The 22,516-nt window shown below is 41.7% G+C and overlaps 1 protein-coding gene across 2 annotated transcripts; it reads left to right on the top strand.

The window, feature by feature from the left end:
- Positions 1-936: 936 nt before the first annotated feature.
- plod1a (procollagen-lysine, 2-oxoglutarate 5-dioxygenase 1a) lies at positions 937-22,355 on the top strand. Of its 2 annotated transcripts, none has more exons than XM_041945885.1 (19): positions 937-1,127; positions 3,291-3,382; positions 3,582-3,715; positions 4,259-4,422; positions 5,033-5,145; positions 5,923-5,986; positions 6,980-7,077; positions 8,174-8,275; positions 8,451-8,582; positions 9,380-9,501; positions 10,054-10,158; positions 10,350-10,475; positions 11,793-11,934; positions 12,121-12,234; positions 14,430-14,495; positions 14,916-15,020; positions 15,255-15,401; positions 17,678-17,803; positions 20,415-22,355. In XM_041945885.1, the coding sequence occupies exons 1-19, from the start codon at positions 1,037-1,039 to the stop codon at positions 20,568-20,570; spliced, it is 2,199 nt and encodes a 732-aa protein (XP_041801819.1). In that variant the 5' UTR covers positions 937-1,036; the 3' UTR covers positions 20,571-22,355. The 2 variants fall into 2 exon arrangements, with proteins under 2 accessions (XP_041801819.1, XP_041801818.1); XM_041945884.1 differs by lacking the exon at positions 17,678-17,803 and adding an exon at positions 18,048-18,173.
- Positions 22,356-22,516: the final 161 nt, after the last annotated feature.

The following is a 22,516-nucleotide window of genomic DNA, read 5'->3' on the forward strand; positions in this document are numbered from 1 at the left end:
TTACTGTTTATATTGGGCATTAAAAGATCCCATCCTAGTGCACCTGCAATGACAAAATCCTGAAAAAAAAAATATATATATACTCCAGTTTAGTTGACTCTATTATGAGTCCTTAACAGTCTAAGAAAGACAGATTAAATGAATATCTTCCAAAGTCCAAGTAGATTATAGATCATTAACAAACAGCAACCATTTTTGATCTATAACCATTGACCAACGCAGTCCTCCCTGCTACATTGAAAAACAAAACTTCATGCGTACACATACAAATACTTAGGTACACAAGTAAAAGTATTACAGTATAATCATTCATGAGGGTTCAAATGTTCAGCTGTTGTTATGGAGAGATGTTAATTCAACGGTTTCCTCACTTCGGAGATTAGAGTTTGTGCTCATGCTGAACTGTATATATTTTACAGTATTTCTAATATGTAGTCCACCCTCATTGATCAGAATTAGGGTCGACGAAATATCCATATTCTCTTTTCTTCTTACAGTATTGCCGCCAGAGGCTTTGTGCTGTAATAAGATATTCAATGCTACAGTTATAATTTGTGATTTTTCACATGTCGGAATGATTTTTATAAAAACAAAGCTACACTGGTGTAGAGACTACAGGCTACGTGCAAGCTCTCATGTCCACAGAACAGCTGGATCATCATTTATAAGCCGCTTTTTTCCCCCAGTTTGAAAGTGGGCGTTGCGGATGCATGTAGTTTAAAATATGAGACAACTCTGAGCATGAAATCTGAATTATAAAAACCATTACACGTCAAACTACTGTATTGTTGCTCCTATTCTTCTGCAGCTGTGTAAACTCAAAGTTTACACAGCTGCAAAGAAGAAGTTTAGTTTGTTGAATGGAAAGGGAGGGGGGGGGGGGCAGAGAGACGCAGGCTCACACAGAGAGGGGGGGGGCAGCGGGCGGTGCTGGCACGCTGAACTGTCCTGAGAAGTTCGCTCCCTCGGACGGAAAAGTGCACCGTTGAGTTTGCACCGGGACTCGTGAGAGGATTGTAACGCTAACTTAGCCAAAATGAGACTCTGGTCCTCGCTTTTGCTCCCAGGGATTTTTGCCTGTGTGCTTTTTCCTCTGACAAACTCTGAAGAGCAGCGACTCCCCGAAGGTAAGTCGGGAATGTTGCCCGAGACTGACGTTACGTCTGCTCTCTGCCCATACACCGTGTTATCTGCACACTTTGGAGATAATAATGGCGTTTGATAAAGCCGACACATCCCAGTCTGCAGTTTATGGTACTCAAGCTCGGTCTCGGCTGAGGAAGACTCCCTGCTCGTGTGGTCCCCGGCGGAAGGAAAGCCGTGTGTGCCTGGTCGAACATTCCAGCAGTTGGTAGTAAACAAGCTAACGCGTCGGGGGAGTCGCCGTTAGCTCGCGACCTTCCTCGGTGTGTGATGTGTTAGCTTGATTACCGGCTAACCGGCACTCGGCTAGAAAACTGATGCTGCTGATACACGCGCTGCTCGCGGCGTGTGATGCATGCCCGACAGTGCCGTTCACGTACAGCTCGCTAAAAAAAATCTCAACTACGTCATCTTGTGAGTTAACTTATATGTAGCCTTTTCCTGTGAAAAAAAAAACGGTGTTAAAAGAAAACGAGTGGAGTCAAACATTGTGTCCGCTGCGCGCAGTTGTCGTTAGGTGCTGAGGAGGACCTCCATGTCGCTGACGTGGACGGGGCTGCTATCAGCGCAGCGGGGGCTGGCAGCGCTGCTATTAACGCATTAACTATAGCCTTTAACTGTGCTACATCCACATGTACAAGGGTAATGTTTAAATGAAGTCTGTTGTGGATCTGCAAAGAACAAAAATGAGATTTCTGAGACTTTTATTTCTGTCTAAACGACTTGAGTTATACAGTTTCAGCGCTGCAAAAAACCATCAGGGGTCACAGTAACTTTACAGTCTCTGAAACTGCAGGTAAGTGATGAATCTTCGTAAAAAAAAAAAGTCAGTTTTAATGAATGCTGGTATTGTTTCCTGTGGTTTCCCCTCAGGGATTCTCTTAATGTGACACTTGATACGAGAAGACCAGATCTTCTCTATTGAAATCTGGTGAGACTGTCAGATTTATTTCATGGAGATAAGACTCAGGGGCCTTCCAGCCTTGAAATGAACCTCTTTCATTAAAGCAACAATGAAGAAATGTGAGCGGTGTCAACAGGAACAGATGATCAGTTTACTGTAGGGAAGGTGTGTGGTACAAACTCTCACTGAGGGCTGAACTCGGAGCCCAGACTGACGTAATGTCTGCACTCTACCTGTGCACCCTGTTATCTACACATTTTGTCTATTCCTTAAACTAAGCAAGCTGCTGTCCATAACTTCTGATCCAAACAAAGTCGCCAGAGATATATCTAAAACCATATTTTTCCTCTGAAATAAGTTGGTCACATGTGAAAAGTGAGTTGTTATCACATTAACTGACAATATTGTATAGTGTAGTTTGTCCTTGCAGTTAAGACCCCTTCACAACCCATTACAACAAGCAAATGATGACATGAAATAAAATGCTGTCAGTCCCTGAACAAAAATCTCCATATGTCAGTGCAAATATGAAAGCAATAAAAAATATATGTATAATTACTTCAATAAATGGCTAAAATAAAGACAAAAACTTGGCAGAGAACTAAACATTTTTAATTGCCGTATTTGTGCTCCAGTAGCCTTTGAGGCTTAAAGCAAAAGGAGCCCTTTGCTAACAAAGGCCATTTTGTGTCTTTGTTCGATAGCGTCAGTGTATAGATGACAGGAAACGAGAGTGAGATGAAAGCCGGATCCGAACTGGAGAATCCACAGCTGATGCCCCAGCCTGATAAATACATGATCTCACCAACAAATTATTTTTAATGTATGCATCACTGGCAAGGCTAAATAACCATTCAGGAATTTGCACCTGTGATGTGCATCACAATATCAGCAAAGGTACATGCAATGCAGCAAAGCATTATTATTCAGTCTTGTGGCCCTTGGGGTCTTTTCATGTATGCCTGTGCTAAAATCTTCTTTAATGATTGGGGGGCTGATAAATGATTATAGATGCAGGGACTTTGCCAATGCTTATTTTTTTGGTGAGTAAAATCTTTTTAGTTTTAGTTCTGCTTAGTTACCGTATGACTAGACTACCGTCATGCGCAGCCAAGACATATATTACAGAAACTCAGTCGGATAAAGCAGCACCCCTGGGTTGCTTCATGCTTAAGGCAGAAGAAAAAAAGCAAAGTCTACTGTATTATCTTTCTGAATTCCTCTGTAATGTTGTGCTTTCCAGAGAAACTTCTAGTTGTGACAGTTGCAACCAAAGAGAGTGATGGCTTCAGGCGTTTCTTGAGGTCGGCTAAACACTTTAACTACACTGTCAAGGTAGGAACCCCTGCGGCAAGATCACGCTTTACCTGCTGTCTAGCCGCAAAAGCATTTTACATTCAAGACTTTTTCACTGCATTTGGGTCACAGAAATAAGCCACAGTTTTTGTCAAACATAAAGTCTGACTTTTTTGTGGCAGAGAAGAGAAGAATTTTGGGATGAATTTGCAGTAATTGGATGTATGCATGTTTTAAGGTTCTTGGTCGGGGTCAGAAATGGAGGGGTGGCGACTACATGTCGGCTCCAGGAGGAGGCCAGAAAGTTCGACTCCTGAAAGCAGCCCTGGAGAAGATGAAGAATCAGGACCAAATCGTCCTTTTTATTGACAGGTAGAGTGTTTCGACTGCAGGCAGATTCTCAGTTTTGACTGCACCTGTCAGAAGTGACGGCCAGAGTAACACCCTGGTGCTAAAAGGAGTCTTTGCATCCCAAATCATACCAGATGTCTTATCCTGTCATCGAGGCAGCCATTGGTTTCCATTCATTTCATTTCGCACCGACTGTTGTATATTTATGCATGTGTTTCCCAAATTGTTGCACTCTATCCTTAATGCAGCCTTAAAAGCTCTGTAATAATAGTGGTATAATGGACTTGTAGTTAAAAGGCTATAACATGCACAAACCACTGAATGTTCTTAAACACACTGAAACAAACACGCACACACACTGAAATCAAGAGACAGTGAATTGTTTGTTTGTTTTTTTACTTTCAAGCAGTTCCTTTTATACCAGTAAACACAACCACTGGCAACTTAACTCTCCAATTAAAGAATGCTGGCATCTCATTTGTTTTAACTATGCCACTGGCTTCACACAGCGCCGAGCCACACAGCACAATAAAGTTTTCTATTTCCACTCCCTGTTTGACACAGCTACGATGTGGTTTTCGCCTCGGGTCCGAAAGAGCTGTTGAAGAAGTTCCAGCAGGCCAAACACAAGGTGGTGTTCTCCTCCGAGAGCCTGATCTGGCCCGACAGACACCTGGAGGACAAACACCCCCATGTCAGGGAGGGGAACCGGTTCCTAGGCTCAGGTGGTACGTCCAGCAGTCCTGTCAGTCACACAGTTGGGGCAGGCCTCATTGCTGCAACACTGCGATGAAATTCATCTTTTCACACGATGTAACCAAAACTTTTTTCTTTACAGGAAGCAACTTTAACATACAGCTGCAGTCAACTCTCAAACAGTGCTATATCTCTATAAGCAGCTCTGTGTCTTATGTTTTACATCTTGCAACACTACCAAGGTTTGACATGATGACCTTTCTGCCTGCACCATTCTAACCCAAAAACACTGCTGCCACGCACATCTCTTGCCAATGTTGTGTTCACAAGCCGCCAGTGTGGCTGTAGACTTTAGTATTGTTTTAATAACACGCTAGATGTCCGAAGAAAAGAGTACGGCCATTTCTTTTTATAGCAGAGAAGCAGCAGCTCTTTAGTCAGCAGTCAGCGCTGGGCTGAGGCCATTAAAACCTGGCAGTCGTCATGGCAGTTTGGAACAGAGGACTTCACTTTTCCAAGATGGGTTTAAATATAGTCACGATATGACAGAGTTCACATACATGAATGTGGAAATAAAAATGTGTTTGATGACTTTTTTTCTTACTTCCTGTCTGCTTCCTCTGGGTTTGCTTCTATCCTCAGGTTTCATTGGCTACCTTCCCAACATCAAAGAGATGGTTGCTGACTGGACAGGAGAAGACAATGACAGTGACCAGCTGTTCTTCACCAAGATTTACATTGATCCAGCAAAAAGAGTGAGATTTGTTACACTGCAGCGTTCACTTCATTTAACTCTACTTTGATTTATTTCATTAGATTTAAATACTGTAACAGTTAATAATAACAGTAATAAAAGCAAATACTTTTTACATTGTTACATAATTCCTGTAGGATGTTTTTTTATGTACCATAAATGTTCTAAATAGTGGCCTCAATTCTACAGAGGTCAGCATCTATTTGTAATTTCCTGTTTTTAAAAGTATGAGCATGTTTTAGTAAGAAGTCTCCCTGTTTTCTGATTTTTTTTCTCTGTTTTCATTTATGTAAACTCAACTTCCTCCATGTTTACCTCTTGTCTTGATAAATTCAGTATGATGTACATTTCTAGCAGCACTGATTCTAACAGAAATCATGTTAACAGTGAACTAATTACTTCCCACTGTCAGTGAGACTCAGCACTTTCTTTACAGATGTTTCACATTAAAAACCTCCCAGTAGCTCGTGTTCCTGGTTGGCTTTTAACGTCTGCAGGAAGTGCTGAGTTTTAAGTTTAACAGTGAGAAACAAACAGCAGCAGTGTTGAGTATGGCTAACTCTGTTTTACTGGTGAAGTTAGTGCTGTGGAAATGGACACTACACTGAATGTACCATGTCAACTACATGCACCCTAATTTCTACTACCGAGCCTTTACTATTGGCCTTGATTTGTTTGTGCAGGCCGTGCCTGTAGCTATGATTATTTCAATAATAGATTTTATTTGTGATTTTTTTGCTATTAGACACGATTACAACCTTATATTTCCATGTTTCAGAAATCCATAAATATCACACTGGATGGCAAATGCAGGCTGTTCCAGAACCTTCATGGAGCCCTCGGTGAGTATTGTTAGTCCGGCTGGTGAATTTATGAAGACATTCCTTCAACACACACACACACACACACACACAGCATTATTAGTATGGTGTCTGTATTATAGCTGCTTATGTCGTGTCCTCCAGTTGCTATAGGAAATGAACTAGCTACAGTGCAACTCTTTCAGACAACTTGATAAGTGGTTAACTTCTTCTCTGGCTACTCGCTGTGTTTCTCCTCAGTCTGATCTGTAATCTGGTTAATACTGTGATGCATCATCACAGTGGAAGTTAAACCTCAAAGGTTTCAGAGCTGAGGGATTTACAGTTGCTGTGATTTAAGCGGGGCTGCACGTTTAGACATGAGCTGGACTCTCAGCAGTCTGCAGCATTTTTTACCTCCGAGGCTGACGAAGGAATTTGTGAGTTCTCTGTGAGACGGATGTGTCAAAGTTCACATAGACAACATCAAGAGGGCATGAATGGACTCCCTGAATGGACTCCCTGAGGACCACCTGCTCGCACAAATCCCCACTCTGTGAACTCATTTATTAACTGCTGCTCACCTCATCTCTTTTTCTACTTTACATGCAGAAAGATCTATAAGTGATGTGAAGAGTAGAACCATTTAGTATTCATATTGGCAGAACTAATGGGGTTGCCAAAAAATCGAATTGAAGTATTAGTATGAAGAAGTATTTGCATGTTAAAATTATTTAAATGACATTTTACCAGACACACAATCATAAATAAAGATATGAACACATTATAAAAACATTATGAAATGAATCCATATATGTATTGAAGAATATCCAGCAAGTACGATTTCGACACAGGACCACAAGATTAGCTAATAGAAATGTTTGGTTTGATGTTGTGCTCATATCTGCGATTAATCAAGTGACCAAAATCCAGGTGACACACACTCTCTTCAATGAGGGCTGAACATGGTGTGTGTGTGTGTGTGTGTGTGTGTGTGTGTGTGTGTGTGTGTGTGTGTGTGTGTTCAATTTCCAGACGAGGTGGTGCTGAAGTTTGAGAATGGACGGGTGCGAGCCAGAAATTTGCTGTATGATACCCTGCCCGTGATCATCCATGGGAACGGACCAACCAAGGTACTGACCAATCACATGCTAAACACAGCCGCCTGATAAAGCTAACCATCAGATGTGTGTGAAAGTCACCCAGCAATGAGCAGCTGAATCAGGTACTTCTCAGATTGAGGATAGCAAATTCCAGAGGGGACAGAATGCAGAATTAACAGCCTGTAAAGCTGCTGAAAACAGGCAGCTACTCAGGAACTTGACATTGTAAACTGCTGTTTACAGTAGCTAGTAGTGTTGAATGTGCACTTCTGAACGTGCCATGCAGGTAACGTTAGCAGCCCTATTAGCTGACCATGCCCTGACTGGGAGCTTCCACTGAACACGGCAGGACCACCAAACAGCCTCAGAGCCTGGGGGAAGCCAGTTTGATGACAGGGATACAGTAGTGACGTGGGTTTTTCTTTGCCAAGTTTGGCCCCTGGCACCCAGAGCCTGAGTCACCTAATAACACCACTAGCTGCATGGCTAGTTGGTCTCTCAACAATAGTACTTTATGTTTCAACAGCAGGTGAACCCAACTTTATTACTGTTGTCCAATGAAAGTTTTTATTCCCTACAACTGAAGTCAAATTGCATGGTTTTCTGCTGCATGTCCTGTGCTTCCCTTTAAGAAAAAGTCAGTACTCAAGAGGGAGAAATGAGTATTTTTTGTGTCTTGTGTCACATCCCCCCCTCTCTGTGCATATACTGTACCAGTTGCTGGTGATTGCTGAATGAGTGACCAAACAGGCATCTAACATCTAATTTGTGCGTCACCAATAGCACACTGAACAACTTCAAAACTTTCCCACATATGTCAACATCGGTCAGTTAAGATGCTGCTGTGGTCCTCATTCTTCCACACCACTGCTAGCTGTCTGTTCTTGTAAGCTCCAGCTCTGTTGTGTTGTGTTCTGGTGCTCCTGCAAGCTTAGTCGTCAGTCAAACATACACCATCTTTATGATTCTAGTGTAACTTCAGTGTTGTTTTATTTAATTGCCATGGCATCAAAACAAGCGGCAGCCTCGTCAGAGTACTTGGAAATGAGATATTGAAAATCAGTCATTTCTGCTGGATATTAGATTGAGATGTGATAACCTGCAAAAATAAATATTTGTTTTCCAGCTCCAGATCAACTACCTGGGTAACTACATCCCCAACACGTGGACGTTTGAGACTGGATGCACTGTGTGTCATGAGGAACTCCACCATCTCAAAGCTCTTAAGGTCTGTTCGCAGGCGTTCGGCCATGACATCTCCCGACTGACAGATGGTGTTTGAGCAGGTTTTCCCACAACTGTATTTATCGTGTATTGAGAATGATTTGAACTGTTCAGTGGGTGTTTTAGATAGAAGCCATTTGTCCTTGATCTGGAATATGATGCTCGTGTTTTTCCAACAGGAGAGTGAATACCCACTGGTGGTGATTGGCATCTTCATTCAGCAGCTCACCCCCTTTGTCACCGTGTTCTTTGAGCGCCTGCTGAAGCTCCAGTATCCCAAGAACAGGCTCAAACTGCTCATTTACAACCAGGTAACAGGAAGACATTTAATACATCAACTTTCTCCCTAAACCCTGAAATAACTTCACCTGAAATCAATAGTTTGAAAAGGTAAAAGGCAGGAGTACATTTAATGAGACACTGAAATCAAGGCATAGCGATTAGAAAATAAAAACTCACCAATTAACAAGACACCAAACCATACTTTACAAGGCTGCAAATGAGCTGTCCCAAAGAGTAATGTTTGCATATTTTAGTTTCATTCATTAAACTCACTTCTAAAGGAATGAAAAAGGATGATTAGAGAAAACAAAGAGTCATCACTCAGTCAAAGCTGAACACACATACAGGAACCACACTGCTGGAGTCTGTGTAACTCACTTTGTCCAGTGATTTGATTTCAATGCAAACAGGAACTGTTAACTTGCTCACAGCCCATACAGCGTGACCCTTCAGGATGCAGATTCACCAAAATATAAAAAACTGACTGACTCCATGGCAACACAAAGCATGATGGGAGCTACCAACACTCAGAGCAGCTTTGTCCCATAGAGAATAAAAGCCTTAGGAACGACATGATCCATGAGTATAACCTTTGTTTTTTGATAGTGCCACATTAAAAACACTCACAAGCTTGTCATCAAAATAAAACGCCTTTGCTGTTCCAACTTTAAAATGCAAACAAAGCTGATTGCCTCCTATAGAAAAATCTACTGCTTGTACAAACACGCACCATAATAACATGTGTTAGGATCATAAATCCGTCTCAATAAGAGCTTGGCCTTTTCTGTTGCCAAGTGTCATCTGTTTATTTCTCCTTTCTCTGCAGGAAGTTCATCATGAGCCTCAGGTCAACTCTTTCCTGCAGGCTCACGGAAGCCTTTATCAGGAAGTCAAGTTCATCGGGCCTGAGGAGGCTATGGACGGAGCTGCAGCCCGCAACCTGGCCTTGTGAGTTCAAATTTATTTTTTTGCGTTAGGAAATTTAAATTATAATGTTACTACAGCATGTTTTCCTATTTTTAAAAGAGGATAAAACCATTTTGGACATATCTGTGAATGCTGTGTGTCAGCCCCAAGCCTCTGTGTGGCCGTTTCCCATGGCAGTGTTTCACTGACTGGTGGGTGTCAGCCTGGAGCACATCATATTGTTCAGCCTATGAACGTTGCCACAACATGTTTTTCCCTCTTTCAACAAGTGCACACAATGCCAGCTGTTTAACATTAGTTGTTACGTTTGTTTCCATGTCATGCCCACTGGAGAGCACATAAATAGTGTCTTCCTTTTGGTAAGTACAATCTTGACAAAATAAGCAAACAAATGAAAACAAAAACAAGGTTTAGGATGGTTGGGGTGACATTGAGGTTACTGCTGGCTATTGTCTACTGTTGACTAAACAGTTTATGCAAACTTACAGGCATCAATGCCAATCATGTGCTGACCTTCATAATGCTTGTGTAGAACATACGTGTTGATCTTTCGGCGTCTTTCCTTCCTTTCAGTGATACGTGCCGGAAGGACAAGGACTGTGACTATTTCTTCAGCTTGGACATAGAAGTGGTCTTGAAGAATGAGAACACACTCAAAATTCTCATTGAACAAAACCTGTAAGTATATTTATGAATATTGAATTAGGATAATAATAATCATGTGCTAGCTAATGTGTTGGATGCTGTAGTCATGAACCATACATAGAAAATCTCTAGATTTCTCTTATTTACTTGCACGAATTACAGTTTTACTAACTGTGCTTGGCCAGATGATTAGATATAATAATGCTCCTGTAACTGTTCCATAGGCCTGTTGTGGCACCAATGATAACTCGAGCCGGTCGACTGTGGAGCAACTTCTGGGGAGCCCTCAGTGCAGATGGCTACTACGCCAGGTCTGAGGACTATGTGGACATAGTTCAAGGACGGCGAACGTAAGTTGCTTAAATTTTGTTCATCAAAGACTTCAGAGTAACAAAACACTATATTTTATTATCACACTAAACTGGAGATGCGCACCAAATATGAACACTTATTACAAGGATCATACACTGGTGGGGGTCAGTGGGTTTATAATACATGTTGGAAATATCCTTAACATAATTTTTTTTTAATCACAAATAATTTTATACGGTTCTTTACTTGGGGCTTTAGTAAAACATTGATTTAGTTGAACTCATAACCTTCTATAAATTTTCAAATTAAAGCTTGGTTGAAATGATGGTCAAGCACTGGACCGCACAAATAATAAAGGCTGAGGGGGTGAAATTACCTATAGCTCACATGTTAAAGTCATCATAATCAGGACAACAACAGGGTCGTGGTGTGCTGACCACTCTGCCACTCTAACTTTCTCTTTGTAACACACATGCTGTTTTATTCACTGAATATTGCTTCCTTTTTCCTTTTTTAGCTCACTAAGCTGCCGTCAGTGAAATTGAACACTCTCTGTATGCATGTTTCAAATTAAAAGCCCACCAGGAAAGGGAGGCTTTTAATGTGAACATCTGTACAGGAAGTGTTAGTTTTATTAACAGCAGCTTAGGAGCAATTGAAAAAAGGGAAGTAGAAGAAAATGGCATGAGTGAAGATTCTCAGTCATCCAGCTCATGGTTATCCAGGGAGGGTTGAATCTGGGTTGTAGAAGCTTGAGAAGGTCAAACTAGCTGGTCAGGAGTTCCAGGTGTTTAACCTCTGTGGGGTCGTTATCAAGGTCATTGACACCACTTGGGTCGTCAGTGCTCCTGACTGTGTAACAGCAGTCATTACAGTCATTGGAGCCAAGTTTAAAAGACAGTTGTTAAGGTTGTCACACGAGGCCAAGCAGTATAGGTGGGGGATACGTGCTGACGTAGACCCTCGTCTTTCAAACCATCTGTGCTCTCTATCCCAAACATATACGTTGTCGCTTCTTTCAGCTGGAGGTGAACTGCTCAGTCCTGACCCGAGGAGTTAGCCCTTCGTCATGCGCCATGTGTTTGTTTAAAGGCTGTTTAGTTTCCTCATATACAAATCTGTACATTCCTCACTGCTCTGGACTGCATGCATATACTGAATGTATCAGAACAGCAGGTAAAGATGGAGGAGTTGTTGAGTTGCTTCTTACTAAGATATGATGAAAGATTCCTAAAAAAACAGTGAAAATTAGGACTAAAGTCTTGTCTGTAATATACTGTGGGCCTGGTCTCTCTCAACACAACACAGATCCTAGTGATGGTATGTAAATTGTCTAAGACTATCTTGTTTTTTAGGGGTGTGTGGAATGTCCCATACCTGTCCAGTGTGTACCTGGTGAAGGCCAGCCTCCTTCGATCAGAGCTCACAGACTATAATCTCTTTAACTCACACATCTTAGACCCTGACATGGCTTACTGCCACAACATTCGCTCCAAGGTCAGTACCAGAAAAAAGAGGGATTCCATGTTGTCTTACTGGACCAGCATGTAAATGATGTACTCATTCATTCATTCATTCGTAATGAATCTATTTGCTGTGAGGTCTTATAAAACATGACTGTTTGTTCTGTAAATGTAAAATTGTCCATGACAATATTTGACCTGTTGTGACTCTTTCTCTCAGGGAATCTTCCTGTATGTCACCAACATGCACACCTTCGGTCGCATCCTGTCAACAGAAAACTATCAGACCAGCCATCTTCATAATGATCTGTGGCAGATCTTTGAAAACCCACTGGTGAGACTCTGAGTAATTGCATGAAATGATCAACTGTGCACTGTAAACATAACTAGCTGTTGCAGTACTGGTGATGGGGTCAGTGTGTGGTGCTCGTGTTGATGGTTGGTTTTTGCAATGGCAGTAGTTAGGTCATTGGAAAAATGGTGGGGTGGTGTGTATTAAACCTTTTGAAATGGCCCAAAGCTTTGAGTCTGAATCAGCCAGCAGCCTGCCTCTACAAGTGACATGTCAGAGCTGCACCACATCAATCACCCAGCTCCATACACACCTTACTTACAGTTTCATTAGTGAACTCATTTACCTCCCCCCAGCCCTTGGTACATAACAGCATACATTGCACAGAGGCCAGTTGGAGAGGAGAGGGAAAGTGGACATGAGAGGAGTGGGGGATTTAAATGGAATGCAGCCCCTGTAGTCGGGATAGTCAGGATGGTTTGTTGGCCAGGTATGTGTGCAGCGCTTTATTGTGCCTTGCAGGTACTTCAATAACTACCGATGCCTTTCAATGAGGAGCTCTGTCTCTTTTTCTGACCCTTAAATACCATGATAACATACTACTACTACCCACTGACATTACCATAATGAGAAATAGTCTGCAAAACAACATCATTTAGTAATGCGGGTAGTTTGAAATGTAAATAATGGGGAATAGTAACATAGTAACATTTTTTGTAGCTGTTATTGTACAGTGTGATGGCATGTGGCAGGAAAGATTTCCTGTATCTGTCCCTTCGACAGCGGAGCTGTAGCAGCCTGTGGGAGAAGGTGCTCCGCTGTCTGTCCACTGTGTGATGGAGAGGGTGCTGATCATTGTCCATGATGGATAGCAGTTTATTCAGCGTCCTCCCCTCCACCACAGTCTCAAAAGACTCAAGTCGGAGTCCAAGTACAACTTTGTGTTTTGTGAGGAAGGAATTGTTGACACTTGCTCCATTAACTTCATAAATACAAAGAATTTAGTTTTTTTTTTTGGGTTTAAATTTATTTTGTGAATGCAGAATTTGATGAGAAGCAAAATCATATTAATAAGGAACAATTTATTTGTATTGCTACCACTACGACTACTACTACTGATTATAGCAGCCAAATCTAATATTTCTATAGTAAAAAGTGTGAGAAAACGAGCATCACTGATGACTCGCTCCCTCAGCCCTTGAAAGGTTGATCTCACCATGACCATTGAATGCATTAACAATGTTTAATAGAAGGGTTTCTTCTATTTCTATTTATTTATTAAAAAAAAAAAACAGATCATGCCTGAATCAAACAACCAATCAGAGTTAGCTAACATGTAACTACAACATCCACTCTTTACAAACAAGGGTCATCCAGTTCTGTGTTGGCTCCTCCCTTCCTCTCTGCTATGCCTGGCAGCGCAGACACAGAGCTTTTGTGAAGAGCTGTGGCAACGTCTGATGAATTTCCAGGTCCTCCTTTGCCTGCAGCGGCATATATCACAAAGCACGTGTGTGAACACGTCCCACATCCACACGGAGCTTCAGGTTCATTGTGGTCGATGTCATGGTGCTCATATTGACGAGCGGCATGATGGCAAACAGTGGGGAATAACTTTTGAGTGTGTGTGTGTGTGTGCGCACACTAGCTATTTGACTTTGCAAGCATGAACCTGAGCATGTCCAAGTTCCTCTTCCATGTTATTAGAGGTCACTGCGGCAGTTCAGTAATATGGCAGAAACATCCGGTTGTTCGCTGTTTCTTGTCTCTTACCACTGCAGCTGTTAGACAGCATCACGGCTGCCTCTGAAGCCTGGGGCGCTCTGCCCCGAGGCCGTGAAGCTCTGGAGGTGGGACTTTGAGTAGATGAGTTGCGGCGAGGCCGACCAGGATCTTGGCGAGGCCACACAAGGCGCGAGGTTTTGCAGGGCAGCTGCATCATCTCACATCATCATCTCAATAACATTTTCAATAGTAGTTGCAGTTGTAGTGGCAGGATCATCAGCATTAGGTGCAACAATAACATGCAGTAACTCGTGGCAGAGCAACAGTCGCAGGAATTGTCATAACTGAGGTCGCAGTAACAGTGGCAGTCCTGTGAGTAGCAGTAGTATAGCATTGTCTGTCAGTATAATTTGAACATATGAACATCTTACATGCAACATAATAACTGAAAGAACTGTTGGACATGCTGTGTGTTTGCTGTGAACAGTCTGACTGGTGTGTGTTTCTTTCAGGACTGGCAGGAGCGCTACATTCATGAGAACTACACTTACATCATGAAGGACAAGCTGATTGAAACCGTGAGTTGTAGTTGATATTCTATTGTATTCTACCCTATTCTTATATTACTGTACTATACTCTGTGTTATGTTATATTGTATTGTATCCCATACTAAGTCAATTTACCATATTATATTACTCTGTGCTAATCTCTATTTTAATACAAACATGAGGTACCAGTACTTTATCATATCATATATGAATCTATTAACACTGTTTACATAGACAGTTGAATCTGCTGCTATTAGTCACACCACTGTCACTTTACCTTGTAATTTATGTCTCCAAATGCTTCTGTTTTCTACTCTATTCTTATTTTAGTGTTATCGACTTCTCAGTGTTTGTCTCTTTCGTTTCTTTTACTTTCTCTCTTTCTCTGTGGTTATTGCTCTTATCTTATGCCACTCAGGTTAAATTGTGTCTTGTCTTCTGTCCCCCAGCCTTGTCCTGATGTGTACTGGTTCCCGGTTTTCTCTGATGTTGCTTGTGAGCACCTTATTGAAGAAATGGAGCACTTTGGGAAGTGGTCAGGAGGAGCCAACACGGTATGTTGTCATATGGGTGTGTTGTCTTGTGATTTGAGTTAGTTTGGTGATTCTAAAGACTGTAAATAAACATTTCTCATCATCAGTAATGATAATGAAATACGTGATTTGAGCCCCCTGTAGATCAAAGTACGGCAAAAAGCATGCTGATACTGAGTCACATCACTTTTACTCATCAGTGATTATCATTGTTTGTGTAATGAGTTTTTAATGATTCACCTTCTTGTTTTTCAGGACAGCAGAATCCAAGGCGGCTACGAGAACGTTCCCACAATCGACATCCACATGAATCAAATCAACTTTGAAAAGGAATGGCACAAATTCTTACTGGAGTTCATAGCACCGATAACTGAGAAAATGTATCCTGGTTACTACACCAAGGTAAGACTTCTGAACACAGGCTGGAACCATGAAGTTAAAACCTTCACCGTCACACATTCTTATGAGATGAAAATCCAGTCTGAGCTGAGAGGAAATTCAAATAATCCCTTGTCTTAAATTGGTCCCCTTGGCAGAACATGATTAAGACGTTTTGCTATAAAATGACTGTCCTCATTTATCCTACTTTGTTGCAGGGTGGACATTGCTGTAGTGCTTGTGCTGCATTTCCCAGAATGCACCTGTCAGTCCAATGGAGTAGCAAAGTGGGAGGGGTTATTTTGGGTATCAAGGGTTTCAGAAGGGTTTTCTGCATAGACAGTTTTAATGACTACGTAAGACCTGCAAGACACAGTTCCGCTTCATACTGAGGTGCACATATTCAGCTTTAACACTGAGGGTGCTTATTAGCATATAAGGTGGTCATTAAGGACAGGAGGAATGATCACAGCAGTACACTAACATGTGACCACGCCCACTTTGCTTCTCCATAAAGTCAAACTGTGATAATGTTTTTAACACGTTGTTTTGAAAGGGGGAAAATGTTCTAACCATAAATTCTCAAATAAAAGCTGACATTCAAAGGACGGCCAAGTTTCAAGCCACGGACAGCAAAAAGTTAAAACAGGAGCAAACTAATTATGATGTAATAAACTAAGTACATTTTTCGATTTTATTTGAGCATTTATGGTACTAGCAGATGTTGTTCTTGTTTTCTTCTCCACAGACAAGCAGACAGATTTATGGTGTGACACCAATCTGTGATTAAAGAAGAGAATAAACTAACTGGTGACATTTGTAAAATGTTGTTAAGAGAACATTTACACACTTACGTGAAAGACCAGAGGAAGGACAGGGGCATCTTTTGTTTGAGGAAAACCATTTTAATGACAGAAACAACTAATAACACTTTTAAATAACTGCAACCCTGAAGTTGGGACGCTGTGTAAACATAAATAAAACAGAATGGGATCACTTGCTAATCCTTTTTGAAAACAGAGACAATATATTTAATGTCTGACCTCATCAGCTTCATTGATTTTTGTAAACATCTGCTTATTCTGAATCTGATGCAGCAACATGTTTCAACCAAGTTGGGACAGGAGCAACAAAACACTGGGAAAGATGTGGAACGCTCCAAAAACACCTGTTTGGATCATTCCACAGGTCAACAGGTTGATTACTACATGGGCTCAGAAACACTATTTGAATCGTTGTATTCTGCGTTTATGTATGTTTACAGGGTGTCTCAACAGTTTAGGAATCAGGGTTGTGGCAGAAGTTAACGAGGTCATAAAAGCTTTAACTGAAGGATGAAATGCTCACAAATATATAGTTTCATTTCTTTTAAAAAGATTCAGTCATTTCCTAAACCAGTAAACAAGAGTGTGTTTACTGGGGACTATTTTCAGCGGCGCATTAACACACGTGGTGCTCTTGTGAGTATTTGTGCCTGCAGGATGGTGAATGTGAAATTGAGCCATATACACTACAATGTGTGTGTTCATGGCAATAGAGGAATGTGTCACCAAGGGCAACAGTGTGGCTCACTGATGAGTTTGACGACCAGGCTTTGGATACACAGATAATACTTGTCAGTTTATACATTTTGAGCTGGTTTTGGTCTTTTAGGAACAATTGTCTTATCATTTAACAGAACAGTTTAACATTTTGGCAAATATGCGTATTTGCTTTTTTCTGAGAGTGAGATGAGATGACGGATATCAATCTCACACCTGTGTGTTCAGTACAGAAGCTCAGAGGAATAGGGTATGTCAGGTGGTTGATACAGTTGTTAGTAGGATTAATTCATTGATGGTTTGGATCCGCACTCTGCACATGAGATTTGTCATCAGTAAGAAACATAAATAATATTGCCAGACTGATTCTTCAAGAATAGCAATGCTACCAGCCTTTATGACTTTGGTAACTACTGTGTCATATAATTTATGTTACATAAGCAAAACGTCTTGACATCATGGTGCAGAGATGAGACGAGAGAGCTGATCTCATCTCTGTCAGATGAAAATGTTGGTAGCTGATGAAACATGTATCAAGTAGAAAATGCCAACTATTTGTTGGACAAAATAGGCACTGTGAAACATATGATGCATTATTTTATGTATATATTGTATATGGCATTTCTCAGACTAACTGAATAATGTGTAATTGGATGTGTAGACCGGTAACCATCAGTTGCAGCACTCTCGTGACTTCCTGTGCTGCAGCTGCTGCTGCCTGTGTGCTCTGCTGCTGACCAACATGTCTTCTCTTATCAGTGTTCCACCCCCTTGAACTTTGTGGTGAGGTACAAACCTGATGAGCAGCCGCTGCTCGTCCCTCACCATGACGCCTCCACATTCACTATTAACATAGCTCTCAACAGCAAAGACATTGACTACCAGGTAAATAGCTAACAGCTGGCAGGTAACAGAAGCTACCGGACATGATGATGCAGGTGATCTGCACTTCTCTCTCTGCTTCTCTGCTCCATCTCTGGAACTGAATGCCGGACCAGGAACCGAGCTGACGCTTTTCTTTGTTGAGCAGGAGCTATGAGGGGGGCGTTCACACACTCTGCGTCAGAGGCCAGATGAGCAGTTTCTCTGCGAATGCTTGCATGACTCCTTTCTGTCTGTGTGTTTGCAGGCTCAGTTTGACTTGGCCTTTGTAGTTAGATATAAGCCAGATGAGCAGCCCTCTTTGAGACCGCACCATGACGCCTCCACATTCACTATAAACATTGCACTCAATCAAGTGGGCCTTGATTACCAGGTGAGTGTGTTTAGAGGTTGGCAGAAATCTGGCATTTCCAACAGGTAGGTAGTGGTTACTACAGAGAGAAACAGTTAGTTAGTTCATTTACAAATTACAGCTCCAAAATGAAAAATAAAACATGGACGACAATATAGAAATATAGATATCTCTGGGTGGAGACATTTTTTTTATGGGTCAGTAATATCCTACTCATTTCCTAGAAAGAATAATGTAATTTGTAACTTATCTTTCGGAAAATCAACCCAAGTGAATAATAATTTACTATTAATCAGCTATCCACAACTTTATTCAAAAATGTAGCTGTTGTGTGTCCAGCTGACCTGTTGTTCACTGAATGATGACTCTGTAGCAGTAGTGTGAAGCATACACCTGGAGTAATTTTTCTACAAACATTTTCAGAGCTTAGAACAGAGCCGATTGTCAAGAAACACAGAAAACTATCCTGCTCTGAGCGATCATTGTTCCCAGAATGCTACATGTATCATCTAATCGTGACCTCATGAAGCCTCAGTGTGAAAGGAGACAGTTTGAAGCCACCATGTGGTGAAACAGAACTTTTCTGCCATTGGCAACTCCTCGTGTCAGTATAGTAAAATAAGCACCCTGTTATAAGAATTGTTTTAATTATACAACACCTCTTAATCAAGTTACCACAAAATATCCACTAACTACCAAGTAATACATCCTCAATGCACACGGTGGGAGATTTAGGGGCAGGGGGGTCCAATAGCAAAAAAGCATATTTTTGCCCTGTTTACAGTTGGAAAATAGTGATTTTCACATGAACATTGAGTAGCTCAGTGTAGCACAAAGGTTTGACCGAGCATGGTGCTGAAATCAGAATCATATCATTGAACATGGAATGCTATCATGTTTCCGGCATGGACATCCACATTTGTTTCAGACTTTCCATTCATGTCATCTCCGTGTTTGTGGGTCTGTCTTCTTTGCATGACAAATGAAGCTGAAGCTAGGAGCCTTGTTTTTATTGTTGCATCCATGTTGTTTCCCTGCATCTCCAACAAACTGGTGTACTCAGCATTTAGTCCACAGTATTACAGGTTTATGCTACGAACAACTGCTAAATACAATTTCTAGCATTTGTGAAGCTGTTGTAATGAAATATCATGTAGTGTGTTGGAAGTCCTGCAAAGTACAATACATGTAACAACAACAGTGGTTTTGCTTGTTATAGGCCGTTAACAAATCACGTGTACCCTAAATTCTCAAAGAAAATCCAGTGTTGCTATAAAGGCAGGCAGGACTCAATAAAGGCAGAGTAAAGTCAGTATAATGTCCATTTCCATCAGTGTAACAACAGTCACGATTTAAACAAAGTATTGTCTCCATGTGCTAATTCTTTGTTGTTTCTTCCACGTTGCTGTTTTTCACTCTCTGTTTAGCTACAGTTGATGAAAGTCAACACAGTTTTTCTCAATAAAAGCACACGAGGAAAGGAAGGTGTCGATCCGCTTGAAGTGGTTTAACGTTTCACTGACAGCAGCTTAACAGCAGTCAATAACAAATGGAGCTCACTGGTGACTGAGAGCAGCATCGGTGTGAAAAAGAGAAAGAGTCCTGTTGTACTGATGGACTTGTTGCTGTGGAAATGAACATTATACTGAAAAGATCAAGGTTGACAGGTGGCGTTAGAGGAAAATCGAATGTTGTGTCTCACATTAAAAAGATGTCTGCTGTGATTGATGACCACAGTCTTTTATCACTGCAGATATTAGGACGTCTCACAGCAGGAAAGCACAGGTGTTAGTAACATTAATGATGGCTCAGTTCCATTCAAGTGGCCCACTAAGTCACGACAGGGACAGTTAGTGCCAGTGAGCCAACGTGAAATGGAATTCAGCCATCATTCGTTTGATTATTTACACCTGTGCTTCTCCTGCTGTGACATTTTAAACTGACAGCTGTGAAAAAGGACTATTACTCTGCTTCACTGCACAGCATACAGTATATTCAGCTGCAGGTAACCGTAGGAACAGACCTTTCTTTACACCAGTGATTCACGGACAGCAGAGCAATGCGAGTAGAACCAGTGATGATCTACAGCATGTTTAGAGTTCCTGCAGTGGAACAGACGTTTCCTGCGAGGTTCTCGTGCCCTTTAATTCGTTTCAACCACACTTTAAAAATTGGGGTGATTTAAACGTGGATAAAACAAGCAAAACCACCACGTGGTCCTTTAGGGGTCTGATGATAACGCGCGTTGTGTTGTGACTGCAGGGCGGTGGATGCAGGTTCCTCCGCTACGACTGCTCCATTCAGGCTCCTCGTAAAGGCTGGGCCCTCATGCACCCGGGCCGCCTCACCCACTACCACGAAGGCCTGCCGACCACTGCTGGCGTCAGGTACATCGCAGTGTCCTTTGTGGATCCCTGAACTCCCAAAGACGGCACACATCACCGGCTAGTCCAGACCAAACAGGACACACACTGGCCACATCCCGCAGCACCACAGCTGCTCTGTGGTGACCACCTCTCTACCCATTACTTCATTTGCCTCCTTTAATGAAATTGTTTCTGTCTCATTTAAAGAATTACATGCAATGTGTGACTCTGATCAGCCTTTATCACCAGTAGAAAATCAGTGCTCTGTGATGAGCACCCTGCTCATGTCATGAACATGTTACCATCAAGCTGGAAGAGAACTGGGTCCAAAGTAACACTTGATTCAAACCTTCCTAGATGAGATTCTTTCACATAGAAACAAGAGTTTGTGAACAGCAGCCTGCACGTGGTGTCAAATACAGGCCTGTTTACAGACCTGCTAAGCATGATGAGTATAACATGAATAGTAACCATCAGTTCTTAGTGATGTAAATGGGATCCATCAGACAGTGTAAAAGATGTTCCTCCTTCAGCCCGCTCTTAGTTCAGCCTGACTCCTGCCTGGCTCAGCTCAAGGGCTAAATGGGCTACTGACCTAACTCGATCACACAGGAGTCCACCTACTGAGCTTGTTACCTGGGAGCAGAGCCACACTTGACACGCTCACATCATCAACATTCAAGATTCATATATTTATCATTCGACAACACAAGGCTGTACAACAGGAGGCACATGTGCCTTCTCCTTGTTCTCTGAGACAATGGACACGTTCGTTTAGTCCCAGTTCTAAAATATCGACCGCAACAATGTTGACATTTAGTTTCTGAAGAACTCAGTGTGAAGTCTTCCTGACATGAACGTGCTGCAACGCGTCGCTCACATGCACGGGTGTCCTCGATGCAACAGTGTTCAGCCGTCAGTCTTACTGTTCTGCTATCTTACAGTCCTACTCCACCTGTGAAAACAACCCCTGACGGTGTCACCATGTTTAACAGAAAGCCTGTCTTATAAACTGGGAGTGTGGAATGCACCGGGCAGTAACAAAAGCGGCTATGCAGTTGCATCATGGGAAGTGTTTGAGCCAGTGTTTTTGTAGCAGAACTCATGTTGGGGATTAAAGATCTCAGTGTCTGCTGATCAGTTTTGACTAACGTCGTATCACCAGCTGCACCAGGGACTCGTGAAAGCTCCAGTCGTACTGTGTGCTAATTTAACATGTTCAGGAATACGCACCATTAAAGCTCTGTTTTCTCATCTTTAGGCCCTGTGTTAAAAGACACTTTAAGACAGGGCTTCATTTATATTTTATTTTATTTACTGGATGATTGGTCCAACCTCTCATCAGTTATGTCATCATCACATGTAGAGCCACTTTGGTGCAGCTGCTGGGTCAGTCTGAGGGCTCCTGTTTGGTCTGGAGTGTGTGGGGTGGATCGGTGATCCAGTTGATCCAGTTGTGCCTTGAGCTGGACTTCTCTCAGGAAGTCACCAGAAGTTCAGCTTTGATTTTTTTTTTTAGAAATGTTTGTTGTTGAATCTGACTTAACATTTTTCTCGATCCAAAGCATTATTTTCTAATTCCATCTTGAACCGAGGCTCTCCAGTGCCTCTTAAGACTCTTATTTATTTTTTGTATATTTTATCTGATCAAATCCACACTTACTGATTTTATTTAGCATTTGCAATATAACAGCTTTATGTGGGATTTCATATTGGAATCAGAGCTGATGTTGGTCAGCTGAGTTAACAAAGTGTAGCATACTCGTACAGTTGTCATTTCTTACTGTTACAAGCCATCACTGTGTTTTGAACACAACTTGAATAAAAGAGTGAACCCAACTGAAGTGTCTGAACTGTGATTAATCTAGTCTCTGCTCTGTAGCAGAAGCATCACACCCAAACTCATGAATTACAATCTCTACCTGGAATAAACCTCACAGGTATGGAAGCAAAATATGGCAGAAAGATTCAAATCTGATAAGTGAGTACTTCATTGTG

This window comes from Chelmon rostratus, chromosome 10 (assembly GCF_017976325.1).
Source record: "Chelmon rostratus isolate fCheRos1 chromosome 10, fCheRos1.pri, whole genome shotgun sequence".
Classification (NCBI taxonomy): Eukaryota; Metazoa; Chordata; class Actinopteri; order Chaetodontiformes; family Chaetodontidae; genus Chelmon; species Chelmon rostratus.

What these genes read in the sequence shown, in the direction of transcription:
- plod1a (XM_041945885.1), top strand. Translation starts at nt 1,037, where the DNA reads ATGAGACTCTGGTCCTCGCTTTTGCTCCCAGGGATTTTTGCCTGTGTG. An exon ending in AGAGCAGCGACTCCCCGAAG is followed by an intron (nt 1,128 to 3,290) that starts GTAAGTCGGGAA and finishes TGTGCTTTCCAG; the next exon opens with AGAAACTTCTAGTTGTGACA. An exon ending in ACATTGATCCAGCAAAAAGA is followed by an intron (nt 5,146 to 5,922) that starts GTGAGATTTGTT and finishes TCCATGTTTCAG; the next exon opens with AAATCCATAAATATCACACT.